Here is a 23,292-nt window from a genome sequence, read left to right as displayed (position 1 = left end):
TGAAAATTCCCTACCTTCTGCTTCAAAGAGTTTCAGCCTGGACATTGATAAAACTGATAACAGAAAAAGATCTCATCTGCAAATACTCATTTCCAGGACTTTAAGAAGAATAGCTAACCATTATAGTGGAATATAGGAAGTGCCATACTTCATTATACACATGGTCCATCTGATTTAGTATCCTGTCTCTAACAGTGACCACCACCAGAAGCTTCAGACAAAAGTATGAAAATCTCACAGCATGCAGATGTGAGATAATATGCCCCCCACATTGGGTCTCATTCTGATTTCTAATAGTTAGCGATTGTTTTAAACCCAAGAACATGAGGTTTAACATCTCTTCCAAAATATTTACCATCAAATATTGCTTGAGCATGCAGGGGTGAAATCAGTAAGGCCAAAGCACAATTGGAGTTGCAGCTAGCAAGGGACATGAAGAGTAACAAGAAGGGTTTCTACAGGTATGTTAGCAACAAGAAGAAGGTCTGGGAAAGTGTGGGCCCCCTTACTGAATGGAGGAGGCAACCTAATGACAGGTGATGTGGAAAAGGCTGTAGTACTCAATGCTTTTTTTTGCCTCTGTCTTCACAGACAAGGTCAGCTCCCAGACTACTGGACTGGACAGCACAGTATGGGAAGGAGGTGAGCAGCCCTCACTGGTGAAAGAACAGATTCAGGACTATTGAGAAAAGCTGGACATGCCACAAGTCCATGGGGCCGGATGCAATGCATCTGAGGGTGCTGACGAAGTTGGCTGATGTGATTGCAGAGCCATTGGCCATTATCTTTGAAAACTTGTGGCAATTGGGGAGGTCCTGGACAACTGGAAAAAGGCAAACATAGTGCCCATCTTTAAAAAAGGGAAGGAGGAGGATCTGGGGAACTACAGACCAGTCAGGCTTACCTCAGTCCCTAGAAAAATCATGGAGCAGGTCCTCAAGGAATCCATTTTGAAGCACTTGGAGGAGAGGAAGGTGATCAGGAACAGTCAGCATGGATTCACCAAGTCATGCTTGACCAACCTGATTGCCTTCGATGATGAGATGACTGGCTCTGTGGATGTGGGGAAAGCGATGGACAAGATATACCTTGACTTTAGCAAAGCTTTAGATACTGTTTCCCACAGTATTCTTGTCAGCAAGTTATAGACGTATGGGTTGGCTGAATGGACTATAAGATGGATAGAAAGTTGGCTAGATCATCATGGGTAGTTATCAATTGCTCCATGTCTAGTTGGCAGATGGTATCAAGCGGAGTGCCCCAGGGGTCGGTGCTGGGGCCAGCTTTATTCAACATCTTCATTAATGATCTGGAGGATGGGGTGGATTGCACTTCAGCAAGTTCACAGATGACACTAAGCTGGGGGAGTGACAGATACACTGGAGGGTAGGAATAAGCTACAGAGTGACCTAGACAAATTGGGCCAAAAGAAATCTGATGAGGTTCAACAAAGACAAGTGCAGAGTCCTGCACTTAGGACAAAAGAATCCCAGGCACTGCTACAGACTGTGGACTGACTGGCTAAGCAGCAGTTCTGCAGAAAAGGATCTGAGGGTTACAGTGGACAAAAATCTGGATATGAGTCAAGGGTGTGCTCTTGTTGCCAAGAAGGCTAATGGCATACTGGGCTGCAGTAGTAGGAGCATTGCCAGCAGATCGAGGGAAATGAGTATTTCCCTCTATTTGGCACTGGTAAGGCCACATCTGGAGTATTGTGTCCAGTTTTGGGCCCCCCCACTCCACAAAAGATGTGGATAAATTGGAGAAAGTCCAGCAGAGGGCAACAAAAATGATTAGAGGGCTGGAGCACATGACTTATGAGGAGAGGCTGAGGGAACAGGGTTTATTTAATCTGCAGAAGAGAAGGGTGAGGGGGTATTTGATAGCAGCCGTCAACTACCTGAAGAGGGGTTCCAAAAAGGATGGAGCTAGGCTGTTCTCAGTGGTGGCAGGTGACAGAACAAGGAGAAATGGTCTCAAGTTGCAGTGGGGGAGGTCTAAGTTGGATATTAGGAAAAACCTTTTCACTAGGAGGGTGGTGAAGCACTGGAGTGGGTTACTTAGGGAGGTGGTGGAATCTCCATCCTTCGAAATTTTTAATGCTCGGCTTGAGAAAGCCCTGGCTCAGATGAATTAGTGGAGGTTGGTCCTGCTTTGAGCAGGGGGTTGAACTAGATGATCTCCTGAGGTCCCTTCCAATCAACCCTAATCTTCAATGAATGAAAGGTCACTTTCCTTGTATGGTAACTGGAGTTCGTTGACGTGTTTTGTCCTTATGCGTGATCCACTTCAGGATGTACATATACCCATGCACTCTTAATTGGAGATTTTTTCAGCAGTGTCTATGAGTCCATGCCCGAGCCCTACATGTCCTAGTAAGAGCTGCCACTGCAGTTCCTTTGCAGCCTTGAAGTCCAGAGAAAATTACTCCAAATCACAGGGGAAGAAAGGCAGGGAGTGGAGTATCTCTAGGGATAAACATCTCGAAGAATTTCAGTTACTGAACAAGGTAAGTAACCTCTTCTTCTTTCTGAGTTATTGTTCCTATGGGTGTGCCACATCAGGAGAATCCCAAGCATTACCTCAATTACGGAGAAGGATGCTGAAGAGACAGATTCAGTACAGACTGTAAAATAGCTTCACCAAAGACCACATCAGCTCTAGAATCATGCATGATTGCACAGAGCTTGGAAAACACGTGTACCAAGGACTAAGGGGTGGACTTTGCAAATGTTCAAAATGGACGTGTTCTTCAGGAAGGCCAAAGAGGTAGACTGAACTCTGGTGGAATGGGCAATCATCCTAAATGGAGGGTGCAGATCTGAGGCTTTGTGATAGGTCAAGATGCATCCCGAAACCCATTTTCACAGTCTGACGGTGGACCCTGGGTGTCCTTTCACTCTTTCTGTGATGGAAATAAAGAGTTTGGGAAAAGCCCTGAAAGTTTTAGCCCGATCAAGGTGAAAGGTGAGAATTCTTCTTACATCCAATGTGTGGAGACTGGCTTCCTTTCTCACGGAGTAAGGTTTGGGTCAAAACATCAGTAGATTAATGTTCTAATTAACATGAAATTATTATGAAATTTTTGGTAGAAAGCGAGGGTAGGGACGTAATGTCATCTTGTTGCAATAAAACACCCTGTATGGTAGGTCAGCCAGAAGGGCTCCAACCCCACCCTTCTGGGCAAGATGATGGCTATGAGGACTTCAAAGAAAAATGAAGAAGTGAACAACTCTTCATGGGTTCAGAGCCCCCAGGCTTTGAGATCTCATGGTGGAGAAAGTTTTCTGACTGGAGGAAAAGGTTAAATAGACCCTTAATGAATCTCACTGTGGTTGTCTGAGCAAAGACTGAAAACCCCTTGATGAGGGGGAGGGTGAAAGGCTGTAGTAAACCCTGGGTTTTAAATTTAGCAGGAAATCAAGAATGTGTGTGAGGAAAGACTTGAGAGAAGGTATGGATCATGGGGCATACCACACTTGGAAATGCTTCCACTTCTGAAGATAAGTTATCTTTGTGACAGGTTCTCTATTATTCTGCAGAACTATGTGAACCTCTGCAGAGCAATCCTGTTCTATGCCAGAGAGCCAGCAGGGATCCAGGCTTTGAGGTGCAATGATGAGAGGTTGGGGGGCGTCACAGTGCCAAACTCTTGAGTGAGAAGATTCACTGTTAGAGGAAGGCAAACAGGTGGTCTCAGGGATTGATGAAGTAGATCTGAGAACCAGACAAGTCTTGGCCATGATGGTATAAGGATGGACATCAATCTCTCATTTCAGCTTGTTCAGGAACTTGAGGAGCAATGGCGTTGGGGGCAAAGTGTACAACAGGACACATGGCCCCAGGATAAGGAGGGTGTCTTCTAGCAAATTGCAACCATGTCCTCTCCTTGAGCAGAAGTGCCAGCATTTCATATTGAACAGTGTTGTGAAGAGATGCAATGGATGCTCAGGCAGTCCACTATGATGTTCTGTAGCTCTGGTAGATAAACCATGGAGATTTCTATGCAGTAGAATATACATCAATTCCATAATTTTATAGACTCTGCATATAATGAATGGGATCTTGCTCCTCCTTGGTGATTTAAATAATACACATTGCAGCCCCATTGTGTAGCATTACTCTGATTGAGTGGCCCCAGATGTTGGATAGGAAGTGACAGGAAGCATAATGGACTGCTCTGAGTCTGAGAATGCTGATATAGAAAGACATCTTTTAGGGGTTCATTTGCCTTGGGCTGTGAAATCCTGGAAATAAGTGCCTCAACCTAGCAGGGATGATAGTGGTGATGATCTTTGTGGGGAAAGGATGTGCGACTGGAATTCCCACACAGATCTTCAGGGGATCCTTCCACCAGCTGAAGCAATCGAGGACCTTCACAGGTACTGACATCTTCTTGGACAGGTTGTGCTTGTTGTGGGTGTAGGCAGACCTGAGCTAGGCATGGGGACATCAGAAGTGTAGTCTTGCCAGAGGTGATACAAACATACAGGCTGCCATCTGGCCCAGGAGTTGAAGACAAATAAGACAAAAGAGTAACAAGATGGGTCAGCCAGTAGATTGACACTGTGACTCTCCATCTCAAGACATAGGTGATTGAGAAGGAACCCGGGAGTGGCAGCAGGTCTGCCCCTCTCTGTATATCCTTGCATCAGAGTATGAGGGTGTGCTGGGCACAGACATGGATCTATGGACACTGCTGACAAAATCTCAGATCAGGAGTGCACAGGCACTTGCACATCCAGACATGGAGCACCCATAGGGACAATAACTTGAAGAAGAATTATAAGTCTGGACATTCTTGAGATCCATATGAATGTAAATTACATTTGAATCTTGTAAAATTCTTGTGGCGATAAGTTCTATAGTCTAATTACGTGTTATTGAAAAAGTATTTCCTCTGAACAGTTGTGGATTTGACACCTTTTAATTTTACTGAAAGTCCTCTTGCTCTTGTAGTACGAGACGAAACAGAAGTTCCTGATCTACTTTCTCTCTACCATTCCTGATCTACTTTTAGCATGTCCCCCTCTTATTTGTCTCCATGCTGGTGGGAATATTCTTTCTGGGAGTCTGGATGGCTCCCATAGAAAGTTATAGGCTACAATGCCTTTTGTTTCTAGGACACTCGTTTTTATTTGATTTAGGGGCATAATAATCAGAAGTCACTAGTATCTGACAGCTAGTTCAGCCTACAGAAAATAGCTAAATTAGTTCTGTGCCTCATGGATAGATAGCCAGATCACAAAATCCATTACAGTAGGTACTAACTGGCCACCTTGCTGGCAGTCTCAGCAGACAGAGCAAAGAGATCAGATGACAAGCTTCATAATTAGTGATTCACTTACAATGTTTGTGATCTTTAGTATTTTTTAAAAAATGACATTTCTTAAATCTCAGTATTATTTTCCAGAGCCTCACCTTAATAGGTGGGACCTCTGTGGTACACAAAGAAAACCTACCGATTAAAGGATTACATATTGGCATCCTGTTCACCACTAGTTCAATGTATTCAATATGTACAAGAATGGAAACAAAACACTACATAAATAGGCACAGAAAAACCTTTAGCTTTATTTCATCTGAAACTTGCTTCTCATCTCCACTAGAGGACTCTGTGATAAAGCCATTCACATACCTGTATTTTCTATGATGTATACAAACATACATTCTGCTACATTCATTACAAGTATCTCTGTACTTTTCATGGGAAACAGTGGTGGGAAAACATGTTGGTATAAAGACTCTCCATATACAAGGAGTCTGATGTGATGCAACTAAAAAAGACAGTGACTGAAAAATGAAAACAAACTCAATTTCTAATTCTGTCTCTAATACCAACAATCTTTTTTAAAGCACACATTGAAATTTTCATTTTGAAATATTGATCAGCTATCTGAGAATAATGACTAACATTAGTCCTGATGCTACTATGTCACTTCGGAGCATTGGGGGTGGGTGAAGCGTCTTACTAATACAGACTACACAGCAGAGCAGAAGGAACCATACAGAACTTCCAAAACACTGAAGTTAGCTAATTTATAATCAGTTTACATCTACAGCACCCTTAACATAAGCTAGTGCTCCTGCCCCTGACACACATACACCGTAGGGAATAATCCTGAACCAATCACTAATATCTGTAATTGTGTGCTATGTTCCTCTGCCACAATATTTCTTAGTCAATATGGTACTAAACACAAAATAACTGCTAGTGTTTGGATTGATATTGCTTATAAGGAATTTGGAAACATGTCATGGATCAACCACTACCTCCATTCAATATGAGGGATACCTCCCCCCATCTGCATGAGGGGCCTGTTCTGAGAGTCTGCCTTCAGAAACTACTTGAACCTGAATATTTTCCAGAAGGCTCAGAAGAAAAATATTCTGCTCATAGACCATTCTTTATCAATGGTGGTGGAATTTTATAACATGGCATCCTCCACTGTCAATCAGGTGGTCCTCAGTCACCCTCTCCCCTGGCTTTGGCCTTAGCGATCACCTTAGTTTACAGATGGCTGACAACAAAGTGAAGCAGGAGGAAAGATAGTTAGAGTGCCGATGCTGCCACTTAGGCTGTAGTCAGTCAACTATAACAAAGATTTTTTAAGATGGTTGTGTGCGAGGCATGTGCCTCCATGACAGCATTTGCAAAATCTTGATTAGCAGCTTTGTTTTGAGTACTGGGCAGTTTGATTAATTCAAGCTGCCTACACTTGGTGGCTAATTTGAGTTCCACTTGGGAGGAAATTTATTTTTAATTTGCATTTAAAATTGCTCAGATTCAAGCAAAACTGTCTGCCTCTGAATGAAGGTGTGTGTTCCTGAGAAGACAAATGAAAAGGGTTCTCTGATAGAGTTTTGGCCAGGTCACCTCTGGAGTCTAAAGTACTAGGATCACTTTATTCAACAACCTGTGCTTGGGACTCAGGTCTCTCCTGGAGGCCATAGGAGAAGAACTGGGCTCGCTGCTGGTGGAATGTATCAGTGAATCCTTGAGGATGACTGACAGCTTCCCTTGAAAAAGCACATATACAGCTGCTGTTCATAAAACAATTGCTTGATTTTGGTGATCTGGCCAATTATCACTCAATATCTAGTCTCCCGATTTTGGTTAAGATAACTCTCCCAATATCTAGTTGCCCCAGTTCTCCTTGAGCTTTTTCAGGTTGGGTACAGACTGAGATACAGATATAGCATGAAGACTGTGTGGGTTGCATTGTTGGATGAATCTCCTCCTGGCAATGGATGAGTGTCAGGTGTCCATACTGATATTTTTCAATTTAGGAGTTGCCTTCAATACCATTGAGTAAGAGGTGCTGCAGACCTAAGTGGGAATAGGTGGGGCTGTTTTGAGTGGCTCTATTCTTATCTTGCTTAATTTCTGAAAGGCTGGTAGTACACACTCCTGTTTCAGGGTATTCTAATTTGGAGTTCTGCAGAAATTTTTGTCACCTTTTTGTTTAATGTGCCTATGGAGTTGTTGGGAGGGTTAGTTAAAAGGCATTAGTAGGTGGGCCTTCTGTGTGTTGATGATACCCAGTTCTGAAAACCAGTCATCAGACCCAATCAGAGAAGTAAATTGCCTTACCCAATGTCTGGCTGATGAAGGAATGGGTGAGGTCTAGCTGGCTGAAACTATGTCTGGGTAAGACCAGGTTATTGTTGGTTGGCTGGTGGAGGTGACCAGAAGATATGGTAAGTATAGTATCTGCCCTGTAGATTTCGGATTCGTGTCCTGTTTTTATTGTTCATGTCCATGATTTAAGGATTGGGCTAGATTACCAGCTGCTACTAGGTGATCAGGTAACAGTAACAGCAAGGACAGCTTTTTTCATTTATATATGACCAGGATGTTGTGAAGGTTTCTTTTTTATATCCACCTCTCTCCCTGTGCTATACCATTGCAGCTGTGATCAACAGAGACTTGAACTAGAGCCCTCTTTTTATAAAAAAGAGAGAGAGTTACTAGCAGGGCATTCTCATCAGCAGCTCATTAATTTGGAACCTGCCTCCACCCTTAGTCTAAAACAACCCAAATCTAAGGGAATGTTGCAAAGCCCATCCATCCATCTCACTGGCTTTTGGGAAGGGGAAGGAATTGTGTGGATAGCAACTGGATGGCGTTTAATAGTGATTCATTATTTATTGTTGGAGAGAGTTGTAAAAAAATGTGCAAGTAGATGTTTAGTTGTTGTCAAAGTCACTTAGAGCAATGGAAGAGGAACTCTTTTAATTATTTTTATGTATAAAATCAAAATAAATATATACATAAAGTAATTTAATGATAAAGGAAGATGAAAAATAACCCCAATTGAAGGTGCAATTCACCACTGTTACTTCAGTTTTATGATGGCATAATACCATAATTTCCATGGAGTTATACCATCTTAAAACTAGAGTAATTCAGGGATAAATAAAACTTTTCTAAAAATTTGAAAGTTTTTCTGTAACATGAGTCATATAAAAAGTCCTTGATTGTGTGATTGTGGTATAAGGGTTTAATTACAGTTCTTTTGGGATGACCTGTATAACTCATCCTTGGCTTCATCAGTTGAATAATGTAGTGCATCCACAGCTCATATCTTATAAGATCTTTATAACTACACCATTCCACATTACTTTTAGCTATGTTTGCAAAATACTTTACAATCCTGAGGATGAAAAACATTTCATAACTCTATTATTATTGTAATAAACTGAAGGAGTGTACTGGCTGAACTGTCATTATGCAGACAAAGCTTTAACGTTTGAATGGCATTTTAAAAAATATTTAAATCACAGCCAGACAACAGTTGTTAATTTTGTCTCTTGCTTCATCTGCTGTACCAACAATAAACAGCGTCATTCTGGATAGATGAGGAAAGGAAAAGAGTATTTGGAAAATACTTGAATTCTGAAATAAAGGGCAAAATAACATTTGTAATTGGACATGTTAAGAACAGGATCAACATCATTCTTCAGAGCATACTAGAATCAATGAGAAGTGCAGGAAAAAACCCTATTTACACCACTGCTTAATTGTGCAGGTACAGTTTGGACATTTTGGGCTTACTCTGAAAACACCAACTATTGGCCACCGCTAGTGTCAAGATACTGGATTTGATGAACTAATGATCTGATCTGGCATGGCAAATAATTTCATGTGTTTGGCAGAAAATGCCATTCCTGGACATTTCCTTCACTGAGAAATTATGACGGGTACTGAGATATTATGGTGAGGAGTAGCAGATAAATAGCTTATACCTAAAGGAGTTTTCCATGGAAAAGTCTCATCTTCAGGTAACAAAACTACTCACCTTCGGTTGGTGATTTACACACTGAAGGTGATATTCTTGATTACACAAGAGAAAATAATGCAGCTTTTCTGACACTCAAAAGAACAAAACATTGGTAATACCGATTCACAGATCATACTTTTTGTAAGTTACAGCTACTTACAACTTTGTATGTACTGGAGGTAGAGCTGAAAAGAATATGTGCTCTGTCAGGAAAAATATGAAATTTATGAAGCTGAGCATGTAGCTAATTAAGCACAGATCCAAACTTCCCCTGGATAATTAGAAATCCCCACTTTCAGCAGATTGCTTCTGCACCAAGAAGCAGGGATGTGCTTTGTGCACATATTTCTGAGACTGCAGACATTGCGCTTTGCTTAAAGAGTCAGTGTGCTGTTAAGTCTGTCTTAACATTCTCTGCTAACTTTGCCAATTTAACAGGCACAACACCAGTTTTGCTGTCCATTTTATTGCCCCATATCTCTCGCCTCTGTAGAGAAGACTGCGCAGTATATTCTGGTGTGGAGATTTAGGAAGGCTTTGTAAATTGGCAGCAACAGCATGCAATACAAATCTAACAAGCTGATACGTGACACTGCAGTAGAAATGCAATTTGATTTTATCAGATTGGAAAAGGCTCGGAGGAGGATGGCATTTTTCCAGAAGGGGAATCCTTTCCACAATCATGGAAGTCTTCCAGCCCTCCAGGCCAATATGTAGAAAGCATATATCAACAGTGATGACTACTGAGCTGTCTTTAAACTGACCCAGAAAAGTACACAGGAACTCAATAACTTGAACCAGGAGCCTGACTGGAAAGCGATGCAAACATCAGCAAAAGATACACTACACTTGCAAAAGGTTTTATTTATCTGAATGAATAAAACAACTGCACCAAAGAATTCTTCAATAAATTCAGTGTCTAAAAGCACCACTTTAGAGTATCCCCAAATGTACAGTACAGTTTTGTTTGACCTTCAATTAGAGATCAACGTCTGCTAGACAGCTCCTTTTTGCTGATCTTGTTGTTGATCCCTAATGAGAGATTTTACTGTAACTTATTTTTAAAGTAGGCAAACCCCTCTGTGACACAACCCATTATAACAGCACTTTGAAACTCATGCAGTTAGATCATTCAGTTATGCCACTTAATCTGCAAAACAAGTAACAACAAAGACAGCATGCAGCATCACCTACCATTCTGCAACAGGATCAATAGAGTCTGCAAAACTGAACTGGAGCATTTAGCAGAGATTGAATTATCAAGGTGTTGGCATAGTACAACTTCCAGAGCTTGTTACAGATTTTCTGGACCATCTCCACAGAGTTCTCTTTGTGCTAGTCTCATTCACTCAAATGAACATCTCAATATCTATTGGTCATTTCCTATCCTTTTTGTTAACATTTTGGCAGATTACAATGATGTAATTACTGTTGGAATACTAAGGAAACCACTTGTGACTTTCTTACTCCTTTTTGCATCGACCATGGCTTTATAAATCTATATTTCAAACACTGAGGGAACGCTTGAAAAACTGTTCCAGTAAAATTTGTGCATTTACCACTTTGAATTTATTGTGATGGGTGCTTTACAAATTCATGAGAGAGAGAGAAGGAGTTTTGCATGCAAAAATAGGTACCATAGATGCATCCCTGTGTACACGAAGGCAAAATTGGGTCATCTTTCTTGGCCTCCAGCTACCATACTTGAAAACATGATGATTACAGGTTGAAAGAATTAAATGTTTTTTTCACAAGATCATAGAAAGTAGAACTGTAGGGCCTGGTCCAGCCTGGGGACATGGGTGGGGGGCAGGAGGAGAGGGAGCTGGTTGCAGTGATGCTAGAACTGGTTCTATATCAAATTCAGCACAGAGCAGAGTAGCTGGAGAGCTATTCTAAACTTCACCAACTGGTTACAAGCCCCAACGGATCATGTACCATCTGGGGATAGCTAGAGTGTAGTTTACGCCAGCCACACTCCTTTCTCACCCCTTCTCACTTCCTGTACTGGAGATTGCAGGGATTTAGGGAGGTTAAGAATTGGCTATGCCAATCTATACCTCTGGGATCTTCCCCAGGCTAAGGGAATTCCCAGTATGGGAGATAGCCTGTAAAAAGCTATTAAGTCCTGTTAGGAATTCCCCCAGTCACCTTAAGACTTCATTCCCATTGTATAAATCACAGCAAACTCCCAGTTTTGACTGAGAGAAATTAAATAACATCTTCATTCCATAAAGAGGATGGAAGTGCATGCTGGTTGAAAACTTCAGTAAGGGAAAAGTTATTGTTTTCATGTGGCCAGGATCTGAAGAACTTAATTTTTACTCAGCCAAAACTCTCATTGAGATCAATTATATTTTTATCCGAGGAAGGGCTGAATAAGGACTTGGCCCATGCTCATTAACCCTTATTTATCTTTGCATATTCATTCAGTAGAGGTGACAGATTGCAAAATCATGGATGCAACTGCACATAGACAAGATATGCCCCCTTTTACGACTATCCTGTCAAGGGTCAGAAGAATGTTTTGCATATCAAATCTTCCAGATGCAGAATGATGATCAGATTCCATAATCTAGTCAGCCAAAGAAAGAACTTTTCCCCTTGCAGAGTGTTCTTTGGAATGTAAAGGGGTGTGTGTTTCAGCTCATATGTATTCCTCAAACAGAATCATATCCACTCTGATGGTGGATATAGAAGCATATGGAAGCCTTAACAATAATTTCAGCAGATTAACTGAGTTTCAGAATTCTCCAGTGTGCTCCATAATGTTCTGACAGCATTCCATTCCTCTCACCTTCTTTGTTATTTTCTTTTGTCTATGTGTTCAAAATGGTGCTTTTTGTCTTGAGAATATAGGTCATTTTCAGGGGAAGGTTGTAATAATGATACTAACTTCGGCTACTTAGATAAAAATGGGTCTCTGTATAAATTTCATCCTTTGTCAGATAGCAGCTAAAAGGCTCAGCCTTCATTATCTTCTACAATCCTGCTAACTGATGTTAATGCTAATAGGAATATTATTTCCTAGAGGGAAATTTTCCTTCATGTCTCCATCCATGGCATCAACATGTCAGTTAGAGCTCTCAGAATGATATGCATGTTTCTGTGAGATCTTCCTAATTCCTTTAAAACATTTCTCTACATTTGAATAGTAACTTATTTTATTCCAGTGTATTTATGAACTGTTTCAGCAGGCACCCATTAGACTGATACAGAATCACAGAAGGCTAATGAAGGGGATGATAGAGGTGGTGTGATGTTGGAGGAGCAAAAGGTTTCTTTACTGTGTGGCATCAACATTCTAGTCTTCTGCTTGTGTACTTCCATCTGCTGGAGTTTTCCTGTGAACTGTTGTGATCTTCTTGGTGACATGGGAAGCTCAGGGACAAGGCTTTAGTAGTAGTGATTGTCAGGCAGTGGTGCTGTCATACCAACTTGTGAGTCTACTTTGTAGCTGAGTGGCTTGCTTTCCCAGGGTGAGTTGAAAATGTAAAGGGTTCAATAATTATTGAGAGCAAACCAGCTTTGATTTTTCCTGGCAGGATGGAGGGAAGGACCTGATCTTTGCCTGGATGGGGGTGGTGGATAGTAGTCAGAGCAGGGAGATCGGGTGTTTGTGGTGTCCTCAAAGGCCTATTCTAGGCTGCAGATCAGGTCCAGTATGAGAATCCAGATACAGCCTGACAAATCTCAGGGCTTCCATGTGGACCAGGACATTAAGGACTAAGTTTATCCCTGGCCTTTGAACTGAAGCAGAGTTCAGTGAACCTTGGGGATTCCAGCATGATACTTACAAGCAGGTCTCTTAGTTCTTCCAGAAAGTTAGCAGGGTTTTCACCTGTTAGTCTGGAGACCACTAAGACTGTTAAGTTCTTTTTTGTCCATTGGCTCACAGATAGTACGGATGCACTCAAATGTTTTCATTTCTGGGGTAGAACATTTTCAGCTGTGGTTGGAAGGGAATAATATTACTGATGAGATAAAATAAAAAGTAATAATCAATATAAAAAAGGTTGCTGGAGCTAAGAAAGATGATTGTGCACAGATGGATCTAAGACTAGACATGGTGCCAAAGTTGATGTTCTTCCAGAACCCTCATGCAAGATAGGATAGATGCCATACACTGAGGCTTGGCTGCAATTCAAAAATGGGGCTGATAATTTAATCAGTGCCAAGTTCTTCAAAACAGACAATGGCATGGAAGCCTCCTCATAGTCTGATACATGGCGACCTGACATAGTTTCTTATTATTGTTTCTTATTTTATGATCGTTTTTGTAAGGATTCAGATTTGAGTATGAATATAAACACAGAGGGCCAAACTCATCCTTGGTATGAGTGGGTGCAAATGCCATTGAAGTACACAGGAGATGTATCTGGTTATGTCAGCAATTAATTTGGTCCTTAGAGACTGTCAGGTCACAAAAGCTGGAATGATGAATTTGAGTCCATTCACATAGGACCCAAAGTCTTGGTGTTAAAGGTTTCTCCTGTAAGAGAACATCAAAACACTTCTCCTGATTAACTTGAGCTCAAGGTGTTTAAAACAAACAAACAGAAAAAACCCATACACACAAGGCCACACACTTCTTTCCAAGGCAAAACTGATACGAACTGCTTATAAGGGTTCCATGAGCTGGTGGACCTGATCAAACAATCGGCCACACCCAGTTCAGTTTGTAGTTTGTACCTTGGGACTCTGTTTATATTTTAACTCAAAAAAGGGAAAATGGAACAATAACAAAAAGCAACAGTCCTGGCCTCAACTGAGATTTTGAGGTCCTCTGGCCTCCAACAGCTTAATGGGGTGGACCTTCCCCAGGGGTTTGTTTAGGGCTTGCCTGCCTTATTGCAACATTCTGCTGCTTCCACAGGAGAGTGCACCCCCAGCCCTCTCTTGGTTCCAGGCAGCCTCATTGAGCTTTATATCCCCTACATGAGAATCATCAAACTCAATCACTACACGTTGTCCAGCCCCATCAAATGAATCCCAGCAACTGTCCGTTGGGCTCCTCTCCAGAACAGGGTTGGCTAGTCCCTGGGCCTCTTGGCCCTTAAAGAGGCAGACCATGCTGTTACAGTTCTGGGATATGCACAACATAATATGAGATTTCAATAGGGTTGATCTGTTCAGGAAATTTTATGTGGAGAACCTAGAGCTATGATAATCTTGCCTTAGCAAATACAGATACAAGAACAGTGAGTTGCTGAATTCATCCACATCATCTAAGGGCTAAGTCAGTGATGGGTGCATAGATGTGTCTTTTCTGTGAGGTTTCAAGTGTTGTGCAGATACCCTGTAATCAGAAGGAATGGCTATTATCTAATTTAGGGCCCAATCCTGCAGCCTTTACTTATAAAAGTAATCCCCTTAACTTTCATGAAGATACACACAATTAAGGGTTTCAGGCCTGGAGTTTTAGTGTGCTTTTCATGAGTTTTCTAATTATTTCTGGTTTGCTGGCTCTATAAGTATAATTTAAAATTATGATAAAGGTTCTGTTTGTTAACAGATGATATTATTGGTTGCCGTCACCCTCTTTTATCACTGTCTATTGTAAACCCTGTCTATGTCAAGAATATAATCACCATTCACTTACATTATTTCCTAATCCAGACCTCAAATAAGATCCAATATATGACAATATATGTATTTCAGGGCAGAAACCACCCTGGATAGTTCCATGGACTCCATGAGATCTAAAGTTGACCTACTGGAGTAATTATCAGCATGGGCATGAAAATGAGTGGCATGATATGGATGTGATTATGACTAAAGGGTTGTAATAATGACATCAGTGGAGTAGCACCCCTCTGGAATGCCTCCATACATCATGATTTATTCCTAACTTATTATATCTTTAAAAGGCAAACTCCTGAAGGATAAAGTTGTTTCCTGGTATGGCTGAGTAATATCAGCACTCTCAGTACTAGCAGAATGTGAAACACTTGCAGTACCATTAACTATCATAGTTTGGGACACCATATAAGCCAGTGCACTGGTGCATAAACATTAAATTCCGTGCTAGCAGTCCTCAGCACCAGCACAGCAGCAGTATCTATCTTCTGAACTGGCCAGGATAAAATGTTATTTAGTATAACAATAATTGGTATTACCCATGCTCAAAGCTTTGCACAAATAGCTTCTAGTTGACTCTACCTGTGCTGGCATGCATGTGCCTGAACGTTCCAAGTGTTTTTAAAAATGATGCTCACCAATCTGGTAGACCTGTCTCCGCTGTGTTCTGGAAGCTCTGTGTCCCTTCTTCTTTAAAAGCATCTGGCTTCCTGAGGGTAAAGGAAGCAGAAGGGAGTAAAGAGCCTGGGAAGAGGAGAGGCTCTGGGGAGAAAGAAATGGTCTAGACCCAGCCACATTTCCCCAAGTGGCTCAGAATATTCAAAGACTTTATGGGAGATGATCTCTCTCAGTAGGACCAGCAAATAGGAGAAAAAGAATTTGTGAGATAATACATTTTCTGTTCTTTCAGAATATTTTGGGAAGGCTGCTCACATGGATGAAAGTGAAGAAGCCATGGAAGCATCTGAGGACATCGAGCATGCCCATTTGCCAGCAACAGTGCTACTGAGCATAATGAGCATGTTTTATTTTCTTCCAGAATCTAGGAAGAAACTTCTTCACTCTTGACTTCAAGAGAAATCAAAATGAAGGGTGCTAAGCACACTGAGATTTTTGAGAAGGACCTCAGAAAATGGAATAATCTTTGGAGAAGGCCTTCAGTTAAATATCTAACTCTCACATGCCTAGTGGAGGCACACAAAGATAAAATAAGAGGAAGGGGAAAGTAAATTTTGGGTAGACCTAAAGTTTTGTGGTTTGTGCACTGAATTGCCATGCAGGAAACCTAACTTGTTCCTCAGGAAACAGATGTAAAGGCATGTTAAATGTCATGTTCTTGATTGCAAGGAAGAAAGGTGCATCATCCATCCTGCCTTTCTATCTTAGTGCTTGATTACAGCACCACTTCATTCTCACAGGAGTCTGTCTGATACCGTCTACCCATTTATAGGATACAACTGCTGTTATGAGGGAGAAGACTAATAGAGACAAAAGGATTCCAGAATGAAATGTAGCTGGTTTTCGGACCCCACTTTAACCAGTTGATGTCTGTCTTCAAATTACTATTTTATGGAGGTGGTGTTCCTATTAACATGTACTCTGGTCACGTCAATTTGGCTTGGGGAGACCTGTTTTCAGATTCTTGGGGCGCTTTGTGCTACAAATATAAAACAAATCAAAGTCCATTTTTTACTCCGTGGTATGAGATGACAGATGAGTACATTTCATTTCTCTCACAAAGAAAAATACTTTTAATCTCTCTCTCTCCTCCCACTCTTCATTTTAAAGACAGTTGACTTGATATGAAATCTTTAAAATGCATCTTCTGGAATATTAAAATAAGATGCTTAAAACCAAAATGGACAATGCAACTATGAGAAATTGTTTTGCAACTCTTGAACAACAAGAAGTTCCTACTTTTCAGTTGTCCTGATTGATATTAAAATAGCAGAGCCAAGGGATGCTATAGAAGAACATGGCAGATGTAATCCATCTTCACAAAGATTTTATCAGGTATGTTGACTTGATGATATGTAGTTTGTCCTCATTAGCCATTCCAGCAAAGATCTCTGTTATGTATGATCAGATATTTGCTAAACAATGTCAGCATGGATGAAAAAAAATCCTGAAACTAAGCAGTTTTGACAAACTAATAGTCTATATATCTAGATTTCAGTTTCTCTTCGACAGACCTCCTAGGACAGGATTCCTTCAAGGCGGCTTTAGTGCTTTATTTCTTATTCCATTGCTTTTGTCAGAGGGCAACATGTACCTTAATTTCTAGATGTAGGTTCAATGCACGTCAGGAAGTGGGGGAGAAATGCTGTAATAAGCCACCTTCAAAGTTCCCACCTGATCCTGGCCACTTGTCCAGTCTCCAGTGCTAAGGGGAGAAACCTCAAGAAGCAAAATAATTTTTTTCTGTGGTGTTGCTAAATGCTCTATAGCGTATTCTGTTTGCAGTGTTGTTTTAGCTGTGTTGATTCCAGGATATGCTGTTTTAGCTGTGTTGGGCTCAAAGCAACCATTCTATATCTGATCTTTCAATACTTGTCCTTAAGGGAAACCGGTACAACCCCTTCAAAAGGCAAGCCTGGGAACTTAAACTCTTAATTCTGCTACACCCCAAAAATCCACTTAACAGGGCACTGGTTTTATGGCTCATTACAACGATTTGTAACCATGCTGCCTGCTAAACTTAATTGCCACTTCAAACCCTTTCTGCATAACAATCTAACCCCCAATTGCCCACTTCATTTCAAGTGACTGTCTCCAACATGCATTACACCTTCTGCTTAACAATCTGTCCCAACTTGTATTTTGCTCAGACAGCCTGCTTCCTTCCCCAGACCTGAAGAAGAGCTCTCTGTAGCTTGAAAAGTTGTACCTACCACCAACAGAAGTTGGTCCAATAAAAGATATTACCCCACCTACCTTGTCTCTCACAGAATAGTCTGTCACCCAGTATTTTCTCCTACAAGAAGACTGTATAGAACTATGGACATGTCTAAATGATACATCATGAATTAATTGGTTATAAGGGAATCCAAAGCATCTTTTTCATAGGCCAAGAAGTTTTAAATTCATTTGAAACAGAGCATCTTAAAAGAACCAAAGTTTAATTTCCAGTATTCTATCCTTCTAAATCATTGCCATATTATTCATCAAATTGTTAACCCTCTCAGCGCTGGTCTTCTTCTGTAGATGCTGTACTATTACTACCTGTTGTCCATTAACATCTGATTGAAATCAATGGAATGTTAGGACATATAGGTAGTGTATTCCATAACGCAGAAGAAGCATTGTCTGGTAGATATAGAAGCAGTCAAATGGTTAAGGAAGGAAGTTATTTGCTGTTAAAATATCCTAAAGTGATCATTTAAAAAAAATTAAACTTGAACATTGCTTTGAATTTAATTACATTTTTCAACGAGAAGCAATTAAAGGGCTTTGTGTTACTGTCCTCCAAAATAATTTAATACAATGAATGTAATTATGCTACACAATTTAAATAGGTCAAGATTAGAAATGCCTGACAGAGGTGTCTGGAAACTAATACCTACACTCTCAGGAAAAAGAGTGAGAGAGAGAAATAAAGAAAAAAAGAGGAATTTTACTCTGCCTTTAGTGCTATCATCTTTCACTTCATAACCTACAGATGACTGCTTTTTTTAATGCAATAGCTGTCTCTTGCAGAATGAATTTAAAGGGCTGACAGTTAGAAAAACAGCTTTATATTGTAAACAGAACAAATCTGATCTGGAATCATTGAGAGGGAAGAAACACTGACCTTCACCATACCATTTTTACAGTCACTTTTTATTAAAGATCGGGCTGTGGGCAGGTTGGTGAAGAAGTCACTAAGCTTAGTGGTCAGTGCCTGAATCAGGACTTGCCAGGTTACCAAATCCAGGGAATCAGCTAGAGCTGAGAGCCAGGAATCAGGAGCTAAGTGTCAAAGCTGATGTCAGAAGCCAAATACTAAGTCCAGGCAATGAGCCAGAGGCAAGAACCAGGAGCCAAGAGTCAGAGACAGAGTATCAGCCAGAGCAGGGACAGGAGTAGAAACAGGGAGCCAGGGGGAGAAAACCAGGATTGTGAGCAAGGAACAAGGGACAAGAGCATAGACCATGAGAAAAGGACCAGAAACACAGTTGCAGCAATGGAATATTATTGAAACACCCAGAGACCCAGACCTGCTGCAGGATTTAAGAATGTGCCTGCTGGAATCTTCAGTCAATCAGAAGACCAGCTTCATTAACTGAATCAGCTGAGGGCAATGAGTTGGGTCTTGGATTAGCTATGGGTCACTGACACTTTTCATGGCAGAACTGCACTTTAAGTTTTTTGAAGTTGTGAGACAGGATGTTGTGGAAGTGTGGGAGTATAGGAGTGGCAGTCTAGAAGTCTTAAGATCTAATCATGAGACTTTCACTGACTTTGTTGAGTAGACTTTGTTGACTTTATTTATATCTGTAATATAGGGATAATATTTAGCTACCTCACAGATTTTAGTCAATATCAATACAGGGCTTTGAAGATGTATAAGCAATAGATACATTAAATAATTCTTATTTTACAGGGGAATTGTAACCGGTAAAGTAGAGACCTTGGATTTCTCCAGAACTCCCTGAAACATGCATTTTAAGTTACATGGGTATTATTCTCCTTTTATTTAGTAACTGCTGCAGAATCCTTTTTCCCTCCTGCCACTAGGAATTCATCTAATATGATTTTATTAGCTTCGAAGAAAGTAGAGAATGCACGACAGTCGGATAGATCCTTAGATGACTTCTGCCAGAGAGGGAGTGGTTGTTATTTTGTTTTATGTGGCAAAGTCAAAATCTTGGACATTAGAAACACTACACTAAAACTGGTATACCTTCTTATGCTAATTAATTTATTAGTTCAAGTTAAAAGCAAAACAAAACAATCAGTACAAGTTTTTAAGATTTCACTGTACATTAGTAGAGCTTCTGGTAATTTCTCAACAGGCTGCTTTTTCATGTTTTTTCTCTGCTCCTTTTTTCCAGGTTTTTCAAATTAACCTTTTCTTCTTTGCAAGAAGGAAACAATAACTTTAAGTAATCTTTTCTACTTCAGATGGTTTTACACCTTCATTCTTGGGAGAAAACTTTTTAACTGCCCCTTCAAATTCCTACTTAGTTACTTTGTTCCATTTAATGCACACCATGCATAACATTTTCAAAAGTTCCTAAATGATTTAGGAGCTTAAATCTCATTTTCAAAAGTGAAAGTCAATGGAATTTAGGTTCCTAAGTAACTTTCGAAAACGGGACTTAGACTACTAAGTAATTTGGCTGTTTCTGAAAATTCTACCCCATGCCTCAAAAGCAGATTGGTGTTGTGTTTTTTACCCCACCATAGAGGTGTAATTGCTAAACTTGTAATCCTGGTACCATCAAATACAGCAGGAGTGGTACCTCCCTCACTATTTAATTGCTGTTTGATGCCGTGTTCTGCCACTGTGCTGTGCTCTTCAGAAACAGTTTTCCAGAAATGCTAATTCAAGGAGAAATTCAGGCCTGTACTAGGACCATCAATATGAGTTTACACTTGTACTGGTCCTCTTTATAGATGAGAATTTCACAAATCTCAGTTTTAGAAGCTATTGTATTTCTCACCTTTGGTTTGGCTTAGATGGTGCTCTGTGCTTTCAGGTTCAAATACACACATTAAAACAAGATAGGTTGTCACATAAACAGAGGAAGGGATGACAGAGTGACATTTGTGATAACGTTTGGTCTAGTGATCATGAAAAAGTCGTGATGTCTGCTAAACATTTACGCTTGGAAAGGAGAATGTTTCCATTGATAGGAGTTAGTGGAAGAAGGAGCCTCCATGTCTCATAGAATCATAAAAATGTAGAGTTGGAAGGGACCTCAAGAGCTCATCTAGTCTAGCCGCCTGCACTGAGGAAGAATCAAGTATACCTAGCTCATCTTTGACAGATCAAGTATACCTAGCTCATCCTTGACAGGTGTTGCTCTAACCTGTTCTGAAAAACCTTCCATGACAGGGATTTCACAGCCTCCTTTAGAAGCCTGTTCCAGCACTTAATTATTCTTATAGTTTGAAGATTTTCCTAATTCCTAATTTCCTAATTTTCCTAATATCCCTTGATGCAGATTAAACTGATTATTTCTTGTCCTACCTTCAGCAGACATTGAGAACAACTGATCACCGTCCTCTTTGTAACAGCCTTGAACATCCCTCAACTCTTTTCAAATCATTACAGTGATTGAGTTTCCCTGGATGCTTTAAATTACAACTAAAATCTATAAAAACAATGTAGTTTGAGCAGATTTAGAAGTGAAGACCTGTCTGTAGAAATTAACATTTTAGCACTTTAATTCCTACCAAGTCTAATAGAGGATAGTAGTCTTTGTTTAATCATACTCATAAATATCCTATTATTTGGAATGCCTATTTAATTTTGTCTTATGTGGACATCAGACTAACATTTGGTGTGGAGAAGTTCCTAGAGTTCTGCTGCCACATTCTGTATGTATCCTTAGCCCCAGTGTGATATACATACCAAAGTAACAAGTGCCTTAAAATATCACACACATCCCCGAGTGATCTCCATGGTCTGTGAATTAAAAGTTTGGAAACTACATACAGCTGACACAGCTACAAAAGGTTTAGATCCTTCTGGATGGCAAGCATAAAATTCAAGTAGACTAAAACTCTGTTATGAGTCAGGCCTTGGTATCCCTTCTAAATCACAGAAGGTTTTTCAAAGCTTTCATTCTGGGGATATCATAAAGTGATGCTGTCATAATAGCAAGGATGATTTTTAAGACTTACATGTCCCTTGGGAGATTTATGTCAAACAATGTGTCATAACAGAACTATATCATCAGTGTGGAAATAATTAATTCTGACATGAAAAAAAAACTATATGTTGATTCTTCACAAAAGTAAAAGAAAGACAGGCCTGCCTGTGACTTTATGACTGCTCTGTTAAGAAATATGTGCAATATTTTTTAGCAATTCAATAAGGTGCATTTAATGTAAAGTTTGTGAAGTGCCTGATGAAATTCTGTAGCAATTCCCTCTCTCTCCATTATGAACCTACATGGTTGCTGGATAAAATACAGATGAAAGCAATTAAGATTTTACACTGTAGCATCTGTGTAATGATCAGGGGAAACAACAGAGTTAGGGAAAGAACCCATAGAGGGAGCAAATTTACTCATGTAAACAGAAGGTAAACAACAGAAAAGGAAATTGAACTCACCAGGCACAGAGCCATGGACAAGATTCAGAGATCCATCAGTAAACTATTTTAAAGGGCTTCCCTAGAAGAACTCCTAAAAATGGAGTACGATTAAGTTAAAAAACCCTTTGCACCACTGGCCTAATTTATTGCACATTTCCTCAGAGCTAAGCCTTACAACTTTTGCACAAAGTAAATACAAAGGCCATGAATAAAAGTTTTAAAAGCAGCATAAACACACACACAAAAATGCCATGATTAATAATTTAATGGGGATCAGCTATTCAACACAAAGATGTACATATTTTTATTAATAGTTTTCCACAGAATCAGATTACTATTTCATAGATTATGAGCAAGGGAAATGCATTATAAGCCTGTTTTAACCGTGTTTTAACCCTTTACGCAGAAGAAAATAGTCAAAAGTAACACTTGTAGACCACCTTCAGCATTAAGGTCACACATAGACTATATTAGGAAGAAGTGGATCTGGGAAACCAGAGGGCTGCAGATCTGGGAAACCAGGTGAAGAACAAAATTTAAGGAATTCTAGGCTTCTGGGTTTTGTTGCTGTGTGCTGTATGTCTGGGCTTGTCTAGCAGGAACTTCTTTCCATTCTGCCTCTCCTCTCATAATAACTTTTGAAATATCTGCTCCTCAGAAAATATGGTTTCATGTATTGAGAGGGTGGCTTGGCTTTTAGCCAGGCCTAGGTTCAATCACACTGCGTTCTCCAAGTTGGTCCTCCTTCTTCTGTATTCCACACCTCCTGGACTTTCAGTGCAGGTAGGCTTTGTGCATTGCTATTTTGAAATTTTGCATACCAAGTCTCAAATGTAGGCCAGGAGAATGAACTCAAACAATAGAGAGAAGCTCAGAAATTGTTTTAACAATAAAATTGAAATAAACAAATAATGAAATAATGAAAATAAATAAAATATAGGTCTAGATTTAAAGTCAAAAGATAGATTAAGTGGCAAAGTACTCAGTGATGGCTTTACATCCAATTTTGAGTGGACCATTGAAAACTGTACATGTGATAAGAATGATTTTTAAAGTGCACCTAATAGCTCTGCAGTGGCCACCATGATGTTCAAGTGTATCCTGGTCCTTTCAAATATTTGACTGGAATGTGCATATGTGCATCGTACAGTCCTGAGCTATGGAGTGGTTGCCAACAAGAAT

The 23,292-nt window shown here is 40.2% G+C and overlaps 1 protein-coding gene across 22 annotated transcripts in view; it reads right to left on the bottom strand.

Annotated features, from left to right (window-relative positions):
* The window catches only part of GPHN (gephyrin), a 604,586-nt gene that overhangs the window by 29,875 nt on the left and 551,419 nt on the right, over nt 1–23,292 (bottom strand). For 11 of the 22 annotated variants that reach the window (XM_067557745.1, XM_067557750.1, XM_067557748.1 and 8 more), the window contains one exon: nt 15,503–15,574. The exons of the other annotated variants lie outside the window; for them this stretch is intronic. In XM_067557745.1, coding sequence (XP_067413846.1) covers nt 15,503–15,574 — 72 coding nt within the window. The remainder of the gene's footprint in view (nt 1–15,502; nt 15,575–23,292) is intronic. 22 annotated transcript variants of the gene reach the window in all.

The sequence above is a fragment of the Emydura macquarii genome, unplaced genomic scaffold (genome assembly GCF_026122565.2).
Source record: "Emydura macquarii macquarii isolate MOO-44397 ecotype Brisbane River unplaced genomic scaffold, CSIRO-AGI_Emac_v2 contig_1876, whole genome shotgun sequence".
NCBI lineage: Eukaryota > Metazoa > Chordata > Testudines > Chelidae > Emydura > Emydura macquarii.
The sequence above is the reverse complement of the archived record's forward strand: the minus strand, read 5'-3'. Positions and strand labels throughout refer to the sequence as shown.